Source organism: Mercurialis annua, linkage group LG3 (genome assembly GCF_937616625.2).
Source record: "Mercurialis annua linkage group LG3, ddMerAnnu1.2, whole genome shotgun sequence".
NCBI lineage: Eukaryota > Viridiplantae > Streptophyta > Magnoliopsida > Malpighiales > Euphorbiaceae > Mercurialis > Mercurialis annua.
In genome coordinates this window covers 17,826,870-17,837,376 of record NC_065572.1, presented here as the reverse complement: position 1 = coordinate 17,837,376, position 10,507 = coordinate 17,826,870, and the positions used below count along the sequence as shown (strand labels likewise).

General features: G+C 43.6%; 2 protein-coding genes across 2 annotated transcripts; both read left to right on the top strand.

Annotated features, from left to right (window-relative positions):
- Window positions 1-1,725: 1,725 nt before the first annotated feature.
- On the top strand, window positions 1,726-2,580 carry LOC126672399 (uncharacterized). The gene has a single exon (XM_050366349.1). It carries the CDS (start codon window positions 1,726-1,728, stop codon window positions 2,578-2,580), a length of 855 nt encoding a protein of 284 aa, XP_050222306.1.
- A 39-nt stretch (window positions 2,581-2,619) lies between these two features.
- On the top strand, window positions 2,620-3,531 carry LOC126672398 (uncharacterized). Its single transcript, XM_050366348.1, has one exon. It carries the CDS (start codon window positions 2,620-2,622, stop codon window positions 3,529-3,531), a length of 912 nt encoding a protein of 303 aa, XP_050222305.1.
- Window positions 3,532-10,507: the final 6,976 nt, after the last annotated feature.

The window sequence follows — 10,507 nt, the reverse complement described above, 5'->3', positions numbered from 1 at the left end:
GTTGCTAACAAGATGTTATACGAGATATTTCTCCCATTCACAATAGCTCTTTGATGTTCTCCGATGATATGGGCCATGAGCGGCTGTAAACGGTTGGTGGGGATTTTGTGGAAGACCGAACATAAACTGATTTGACGTAAATCCGCCATAGTAGAAGGTGGGAGTACATTTGGAATGATATTAATTGTTATATGGTTCAAACTACGCGACATGTTACTACCTGAAAAGAATTCTCGAACTTATGCACAAATGTCGTTCTTAATTGTCTCCCAATATGTCTGAAAGCACAGTCTCGTCAATCCATCTTGCCCCGCATCTTTAATCAGATTGATATAAAAAAACAACCTTCTTTATTTCTTCCTCCGAAAAAGGTCTAACAAGGTTGGCGTTCATGGCCGGAGTTACCTTTCTCTCCATACTTGACAAGGCTATGTTGATATTCAATGGATTGGATAAGGAATATATAGTTCAAAAATAGTTGATTACAATATCAACAACTTGTTGTTCCTAAGTGCACAAGGAGCCATTATTGTTATGCAGTTGCGTGTCCTTCTCTGAACGACTGTTGAATGGAAATAAGCAGTGTTACGATCCTATGACTTCAACAAGTTTATCCTCACTTTTTATGCCTAATAACTTCTTTTTTGTGGCATTCAGGGGATAAACTAAGTTATAAACTTTTTATTTCATCTGAATACAGCTCAAAGCCTTATTGATGTAGGCTCACAATCTAGGAATTCAGACTCTTGATATTTCGGCTAGCATTGAACTTCTTCGATCTTGCCCAGTGGCCCTGTCTACAATTTTTAAGTTTCTGCATGACTTTTTTATGGTTATTTGTTTCTGAGTTAGCGCTTGCTGCCAATGATTCAAGTACTATGTGATATCGCAATAAATTCAAGTGAACTCCTTGCGAGATACCTCAAGAATATCTCGCCTATTGCACAATTTATTCGAAGTAGATATATTACTTCTCCCTTTAGAAAATACTTCCCCATTTCATTGGAAGACATCGGCGATGCCCAAAGGCGAACCGATTGCCCACGAACTCGCTACACGAGATTTCCGGAGAACGTGGCCCATCATCCTCAAAAGATTGTGTAAGCCAGCCACGATCTGGCACATGATAGCCAGCCAACCTAAGGCCTACAAATAAGACCAATTTGGCGCTGAAGAAGGTAATCACTCACATAGCCCAAACACATCTTTCATACTTATTACCTACCATAATACCCTTACTAACTTGAGCGTCAGAGTGGCTTTCATGCAACACCAGCCTAAGACCCTTTAGCTTATTTGTTCACTGTGCAGGAAACTACCCGAAGGCGATCTCGTGTTACCCCGAAATAGTTGACCTGTATCATTTGCTGCCCGGCTCGTCACCCGGAGTATCTATAAGAGCTCCGGTTGGCGGACTGGTTTGCCTTACTGCCTGTTGATCGCTCGTCTCTCCTTCCACGCTGTTAGGAGGGAATAGATTCAGGGCCGGCGGTACGTCTTCTTTGCCATTTCTGTCGATAACTTGTGGTGTATCATCTCCCGGGGGCTCCATCGCAGTTGCTTGGTTAAGAACCTAAAACAAAGTGTTCCACCTGAAAAATTACCAGCTCCAAAGTCGGCCTCACTAGTAGACAAAGGGAAAAACCGATCCATTAGGAAGACAGGCAAGAGAATTCAGCTAAGAAGCAGAGCACCCTGATACCAACCCCGGATGATGATCAATGGATGGGTGAGCAGCCTGTCCCCAAAGACGGAGAGGATCATCTAAAAGAGAAAGTTTGTCAGGTCATGAGTAGGCTATGCATAAAATGTGATGACATAGATATCTCCCTACAAAGTGACTCCCCCCTTGCAGATGTCATCATTTCCCATGAATTCCCCGCGAAATTCAAATATCCTCCGAACCTGGAATCCTATGACGGAACCGGCTGCCCTAAGAGTCACATCCATAAATTCCAAGCCGTAATCAACGTCCAAACAAATTTAGATCACGTATTATGCAAACTCTTCCCTACCACGTTGAAAGGCCTGGCACAGGAGTGGTACCAGAGTTTGAAGCCAGGGTTGGTGATGACATTCAAACATTTCTCAAGACTGTTCCAACCTAGGTTCGTAGCTTGCATTCCTCAAAAGAAATTATCAACAGACCTACTGGCTATCATGCAGAGGGATGGGGAGATGCTCAGAAAGTATGTGGAGCGATTCAATAAACATGCCATGCAAATTGAAGAACTGAGCCAGGAGATCGCTTATACAACACTACTAAACGGAACCACCAATTCCGACCTTCGTAAGGAACTGTTGGCCAAGTCACCAAGGTCGTTCACCACCCTAATGATCATCGCGCACACGCAAATTAGGGTGGACGATGGTCAAAGGGAAATAGCCAATCGGCATGGAGGGAGAACGGAGAAAGGACCATCTTCAGGAAGGAGGAATAGATACATGTCGAATGATAGATCACCAAACGAAAGAAGGTTCGGAGACAAAAGCAATGACCGGTTCAGAAGCAAGCGAAAGATGGACGAAGAAAGACGTTACACACCATTGAACACCACTAGGACTAATGTAGTGTTCTAGGTAAAGGACAATCGAGAAAAGGTTAGATGGACAGAGAAGATGAATGCTGCATCAGCAAGCAAAAGGGACAACCACAAATATTGTGAGTTTCATAGAGATAACAGTCACACCACAGATGAATGCTGGCACCTAAACGAAGAGATAGAAAATCTAAGAGAAAGAGGATCCCTTTCCCAGTTTGTTAAGAAAGAGGCAGAAGACAGAGAAAGTGAAGGAGATCGGAAAAGGGAACGCAAGGAAGATGCCCCTCGGAGGCCCAAGCCGGAACATGCAGGTGTGGTTAACGTTATAATGGGCGGATCAACAGGAGGAGATAGCAATACAACAAGGAAGAAGGCGGCCAGAATGGTATACTCAGTAAGCTCGGGCGCGCCAGATGTATGGAGGTTCGGAAGCATCTCCTTCTCCGAGATAGACAGCCACAGTTTGGCACTGCCCCATGAAGACGCACTGGTGGTAAAAGGAAGGCTCAACAACTTTGAAATATCCAGGATGCTTGTGGACACAGGAAGCTCGGTCAATAAGATTACAATGGAGGTGTTCAAAAGAGTTGGACAAAAGAAAGAAGATCTGACAAGGGTGTCCACACTGCTGGAAGGACTAGGCGGCAAATCCGTACAAGTAGAAGGATCTCTGGAAATAGACGTTCAGTTGGGCGATGGAGATATTTTCAAAGAAGTTCGAACTGAGTTCATGATAGTCAACATGGACTTTGCCTATCACGCGATTCTGGGAAGGCACTTACTACATGACACCTATGCATCCATCTGCATGAGGTATTTGCTTATGAAAATACCCACAAAGGAGGGCGAAGCCAAAGTGAGAGGATGCCAAAAGTCAGCAAGGGAGGCATACTTCACAGCCATAAAAAAAGTTCACATAACGCTACCAGTGTTGACAGTAGAACCACCAGAGAGAATAGAAAGAGCAGAACATTATGGAAACACCTAAAAAATAGAGCTGTTCCCAGGCAAAGAAATCATAGTGGGCGAAGAGCTGAAGGAAGAAGTCCAAAAATCCTTAGCAGAGAACCTCCGAAGCCTCAAAGACTCATTTGCTTGGACTACTGGCGAACTAGTCGGAGTAGATCCAGAGGTCATATGGCACCGGTTGAATATCGCCCCAAACTCAAAACCTGTGATACAGAAGAAAAGAAGACATTCGCCAGAAAAACAACTGGCCATCGCTGAGGAGATCGAAAAGATGAAGGTGGCCAAGGTGATAAGAGATGCATACTACCCCTGGTGGGTGGCGAACGTCGTGATGGTGAAAAAATCAAACGGCACCTAACGAATGTGTGTAGATTTCACTGACCTAAACAAAGCATGCCCCAAAGATAGCTTCCCGTTGCCGAGCATCGACCAACTAGTGGACTCCACAGCAGGCCACGCCCTGTATGCGTTCTTAGACGGCAAGGCAGGATACCACCAAATACCCATGGCTTCATAAGACCAGGAGAAGACGACTTTCGTAACAGATCAAGGACTATTTTGCTACAAAATGATGCCCTTTGGTTTGAGGAATACAGGCGCCAAGTACCAAAGGCTGGTAAACTCCATATTTAAAGAGCAGATAGGGAAGCACATGGAGGTTTATGTTAATGACATGATCGTCAAAAGCATCAGGGCGGAAGACCACCCAACTGATGTGAGAGTAGTATTGAAAACCTTGAAGAAATATCAACTGAAATTCATTCCGGACAAATGTGTGTTCGGAGTACCAGTGGGAAAGTTCCTGAGGTACATGGTCTCTCAGCGAGGAATCGAGGCCAACCCATACAAAATTGAAGCAGTCTTAAAAATGACACCGCCCAAGAGCATACACGAAGTCCAAAAACTCAATCGGTGGATCACCGCTCTAGGACGACTCATGTCCTACTCGGCAAGGCGATGCCTGCCTTTCTTCAAAACATTGAAACAGGTTAAAACTTTACCTGGACAAGGGAATGCCAGACCGCGTTCGACGAGCTGAAGAAATTTCTATCATCACCTACGCTCCTAGAAAGGCCTGAGACGGGCGACGTGTTGTACTTATACATTTCCTGTGCCGATGAAACAATAGCAGCTGTCCTCGTATCGGAGAAGGACGGGGAGCAGTTCCCAATCTATTATATCAGCAAGGTGCTCAGGGATGCGGAACTAAGGTACCCGAAGTTGGAAAAACTAGCTTATGCGTATATATTGCCACGATCAAACTTTGCCATTATTTTGAAGAGCACCAGATCATCGTACGAACCGACCAGCCGCTGAGGAAGATCCTTCGGAAAGCTGAAACAAGCGAAAGAATAGCCGAATGGGCTGTTAAAATAGGAAGCCTAGGCGTTATCTACGAAGCTCGGAAGGCCTTAAAAGCTAAGGCATTGGCCGATTTCTTTGCTGAGCTAACATTCGCCGAGTCAATTGAGAGCAAGGACAACCCTGACGGTGCAGTTTGTGGCGAAAGGGGAGGAATCGGCGTAGAACTCAAAGGACCATGGAAGGCCCAAATGGAATATTAAGCTAGACTAGAATTTCCAGTCTCCAACAACATTGCAGAGTACGAGGCAGTATTGGCCAGACTACAGCTATGCGAAGAACTCAATATATTGGAAGCTCAGATATACAGTGACTCACAATTGGTCGTAAACCAGGTATCGGGAAATTTTGAAGTAAGAGAGGCCACTCTAAAGATATACAACAAGCAAGCAAAAGCTTTTTTCGTCAACAACATGTGATCTTGGACAGTACAACAGATACCCAGAGCAATGGATGGAAGAGCAGATGAACTGGCGAAGTGGTCCGCAACAAAAACTACGATTCACTGAAGAACATTCCTCATGAAACCAAGCGACAACCTAGCTTTCAAGAAGAAATGGAGGAGGGAGAAGTGCTTATGATAGAGGGAGAAGAAACGTCGATGACCCCCATCATGGCATAAATGGACAGTGGGGCACTCCTAGAAGACAAAATGGAGGCTAGGAAAACAATGATATTGTCGTCCAAATTTGGCATATACAATGGCCAATTGTACAAATGATAATTCACTCATCCTTGGCTAAAATGTGTTAACAAAGAAGAAAGAGACTCCATTCTAAAAGAACTCCACGAAGGGGCCTGCGAAGCACATGACGGGGCATTAACGCTAGTCAGGAAAGCCTTATTACAGGGTTACTATTTTCCCACAATGAAGGAACATGCAATAACGATACGGAAAGGGTGCTGGCTCTGTTAACAACATGCTTTGGTATCTAGAAAGAAAGCATCGGAATTGAAGCCAATCGGCAGTGCATGGCCCTTCGCCAAATGGGGAATGGAAATCTTGGGTCCGCTCCCTCTAGTCACTAGTCAAAGAAAAGTTTTGGTGGTGGCAATCGATCACTTTACAAAATGGATAGAAGCGAAACTCTTGGCGAAAATCACCCAGTAAAGAATAACTAACTTTTCAATAGATCAATCTTGTGTAGATTCGGAATACCGAAGGTGTTGATCACGGACAACGGCAAACAATTCGACTAAGCCAAATTCATAAAGTTCTGCGCAGAGCACCGAATCTACCTCAGGTTCACTTCTTTTTACCATCCACAATCAAATGGACAAACCGAAGCATCCAACAAAATCTTACTGGCAGGACTAAAGAAGAGACTAGACGAGTACCAAGGAAGATGGGTGGAAGAACTCTAAAGTGTTTTATGGAACTATTGTACCACCCCAAGAGAAGCAATATGCAAAACCCCGTTCGCCCTCGCCTACGGAACGAAAGCTGTAATTCCAGTGGAGATTGGCTCATCTACACCAAGAACCGAAGACAACCAGCTGGATCTAGAAGAAAACGAAGCAGAGCTTAGGAACAATCTAGACCTCTTAGTTGAAAAGATCAATAAGTCAGACATCAAAATGGAGGCTTACATAGACAAAATAGCCAAGTACTTCAACAACCATGTGAAGAAAAAAACATTCAAGCTAGGAGATCTAGTCATGAGAAAGGCCGAAGTCAAAAAGGGAGAAGCAGGGAGCGGAAAGCTACAACCAAATTGGGAAGGACCCTACACCATCAGCAAGGTCATCAAAGAAGGAGCATTCAAACTCGCCAAATCTTTTGGGAGAACTAAACCCCGTACTTGGAACGCAAACAATCTAAGAAAAATCTAGAAATTTCCTCTAAGCAGTTCGTTACCCAATGTTACCACTTTCTAGGTTTCATTTTCTCTAGAAGTAGGCATTTAAATTCTTCCAAGTGATTTTTTTATCACAATGTATGTATTTGAATTCCTCCAAGTGATTTTTCATCACAGCGTATGTATTTGAATTCCTCTAAGTGATATTTCATCACCAAGTATTTTAATTTACCCTTGCTCGGACAAGAAAAGTTCACAAAAGTTGTCTCTTTACTATGGTTATTTTTTTTTTGTCATGGTTCTTTTCGAGAGGGAGAACTGACGAGTTCAACCCCTCGAAAAAGCGGTAGCAATGCGCGATCTAAATAAAGAATGCCAGCAAATTAAAGGACGAAATAAAGTTTGAGACCAAAACATAATAAGTTTCGCCAAAAACAAAAGCTATAATGATAAACACTTCTTAGAAAATAAATGAAAAACAAGTATCGCAAAAACGAGAGAAGTATATTCAAAAGGAGGATAGAATACATCCCAAAAAATTCTAAATGAGAATAAGTTCTCTTATAAAAAAAAGAGACTAAAAGAAAATTGCAACATCTAAATCTTAGGTTCCAGTTCTTTCTCCTCTTGTTCACCTTTCTGCTTGGCCTCCTTCTCCTCTGAAATAAAAGGAGGACGATCTTCAGAAAGAGTCCGCTCAGACAACCCCTCTTGCGAACTCCGCCTAGCCGGAATAGAAGCATCAACAACAAGATTACCAGACTGGGTAGGAGAGGTAACGTCCCCAAGACCAAAAGGATCGTTGCTAGGACGAATGTTGTCCAGGTCTGCAGGGCGCTCTAACAACTCCAAGGCAGCAAAAGGGAGCTCAGAGGAAATGATCTGGCCGAAATCCTTCTCTTCTGGGCTTCCTCCTAACCCGCGAACGGAAGAAGAAGGAAGGATAGGCACTTCACTGACTATGTCGGACTTATCAGCAACATTAGCCGACTATTCAACAACCTCGACAGAGCTCGCAACGACTTCATCATCTTTCTCTGCCTTGAATGAGACGAATAGATCCTGGGGAGAGTCTGGCTCACTATCGCTATTTGCCCCAACAGGAAAGTTATACAAGAAGTTGACGTCGCCTCCTGGATGGCCCTCTAAATATTTGTTCACGATGGCCTCAGTAAATTCAGTGAGCTCCTCACTAAGTTGATGAACATTTCGCCTACGTCTTTCCTTCTCCCGAGCTAGCTTACCGCGCTTCAAATACAGTCTCTTCTCACCAAGGGCAAGTTTGTCCGTGAGAGCCAAGACAGTAGTGTCAAACTCCTTTTTCAGCTCATCATAATTTGTGTCCTTCGAAAACAGCTTCACAGACAAATCACTGCTCTCCTCCTTAAAACGAGCGACCTCCTTCCTTAGAGCTAACTGCTCTATAACAGCTTCCTTCCTCTCCGAAGTCAATCTATCAATATCAGCAACCAGGGATCTCCGCCTACGAGGGCACTCCTCATGTTTAAATTAAAGAGAGCTAAATTGAGATTGAAGGGACTCGTACTTCACCTTCAAAATCTTATACTTTGTCTTTATCTTCACTTGCATCTCGTCATTGTTCAAACGATTGGAACAATACTGACGGAAGGCAAAAGCAGCCTGCACAAAAGAAAAGGGAAGGATAAGGAAGAACCCCAAAAGAAAATTCGACAGAGTTGAAGTACACAAATAAGGGAAGCTTACTATCAACAGGCCGGTAAGGATATCATCAGCCAGAACATTGTCTCCTCTTCCCAGGTAATAATCTACATCAAAAGGACAGTATGAACCTCTAAAAATATCCGCCGCTATAGTAGGGTAACGGCTGGTGGCCTCTTTCCCATACTTCTTGAGGATGAGGTCAACCTAGGTAACCATGACATCCTTTCGAGGTCTCTTCATAGAAGGACCTTCGTCGGCAGTAACAGCATCGCCTGCAGTAGAAGGAGCTCGCCTTTTCTGGCCAGATGAGGCAGCCAAGATACCTTGAGGAGGATGAGTAGACTTGTGTTTCTTCTCCTTAGAAGGAACTTCAGGCATCTTATTCTTCCCCTTGCCCATATATGTCGAGGGAGCAGGAGGTGGAGGAACATTGGAGGGCTCCCTGATTTTAAAGCTAGGGAGTACTAACCTGGAAGAAGGAGGAGGAGTCCGAGCATCGCCATCATCCTTCTTAGGAGAAGGAGGCACATCACCAACATTCTGGGAAACTTCGCCCCCTTTCTTAACAACCTCCTCTTTAGCTCGGATGGCTTGGCAGGACCAACTTGTGTGAGTCTCTCTCTCTCTCTCTTGAGCCTCTTTCTCCCGTCATGCTCTTCTATCTTCAAAAGCCTTCTGCTGGATCTCTTTGAAATTCGGCACTACAAAATAAGAAAATGAACCGAAATCAAGAAAGAAAAATCAGAAACACAAACAACAATAAGCAAACTCCATGGTACAAACAAGATACCAGAAGAACAAGAAGGCATATTAAAATTAATTTGGGGAGAAGAAGAAAGAGGGAGTTCGCCCCAATTGTGAGGCTCGTCTTCATAGTCTGACTTAGACTCTTTCTTTTTCTTCTCATTCTTTTTCTTCTTTTTCCTTTTACCCTCTTCTCTCTCCCTCTTCTTGTGGGCGACATCTTTATCCCACCAAAAATAAAAGTCGATCATTTTCACCACGTCCATCTTAACATGCTTGCGGAACTCAAGCACCGTTTCTCAATCCGCTTCGCTAAATTTTACCTTCTCAAGTTTCTTCGGGCCATCGAAAAATTTATTTGGAATGGAGCCCCACCCTCCTTTTTTCTTGGCAATAACAAAACTGTGCTTCCATCTTTTTAAAGAATTTGGGAGACCAGAAAAAAAAGATCGCCCGGGCTGAAGATAAAAGAATTCATCACCCTTCTTCCTCTGCAAGGAATAGATGGAGCGAACTATGTCATAATTGACTTCCCTCTTAAAATGGAGTCCACAGATGAAAATCCCTGTCAGATGTCAGTGGGAATTAGGATGAAGCTGACTCAATGGGATCTCGAAGTGATCAAACACCATCTGAGTAAAGCAGTCGAGTGGTATCCTTAGGCCAGCCTCAAAATCCTAAATGAAGACAACCTGCTCATCATTTTCCAATGTCTGGTCCTCAACAGAACCTTCAGTTGGAATCCTCAATCCAATAGTAGAAGGGATCTCATATCTCGCCCTAATCCACACAAGGGCGCTCTGACTTAAAGCAATAGGCCACTCAGATAAGGGCTTATTCTTCATAGACTTCGATCCAGAAGATGCCTTGCTTATCTTGAAAATAAATTCTTCCTCATCCCCCCTCTTCGTCATCTACCTCCTCGGTTTCATCATTATCTTCTCCATCATTTTATAGGGGAGCCTCACCTTTTGGCTCTCGGTTGGTGACTCCTATAAATCCATCAGTATCTCCCAAACCAGAAACAGCTTCCTCACTGTCAGGAACTACTTCTAAGATAGCCCCTCCTCATTAAAGCCCAAATCAGCGAGGGTTGCAAGAGGAACCGGGTAAGAACAGTCACTAGAGGAACTCTCAGAAGAAGAAGAAGAAGAAGAAGAAGAAGAAGAACTAGACAAAAAAACCCTCGAAGGAGACATTTCCAAAATCAAAACAAAAGAGAAGCAAAGAAAATGAAATACGAGAAGATAAATAAACGCTGGATTACTTACTGATCAAAGACAAATTCTTGGCTCTAAGTAACTTGTCGAAAACCTAGCAGAAAAATAAAGGAAAAGGAGCAACAAAGATGACAGTAAGAGAATATAGGGGAAGGAATAAAATAATGAAAACAAATGTTACCTCTTT

Bases quoted from the DNA above. Each gene is read 5' to 3' on its own strand.
- LOC126672398 (XM_050366348.1), top strand. From the start codon at position 2,620: ATGAATGCTGCATCAGCAAGCAAAAGGGACAACCACAAATATTGTGAG.
- LOC126672399 (XM_050366349.1), top strand. From the start codon at position 1,726: ATGGGTGAGCAGCCTGTCCCCAAAGACGGAGAGGATCATCTAAAAGAG.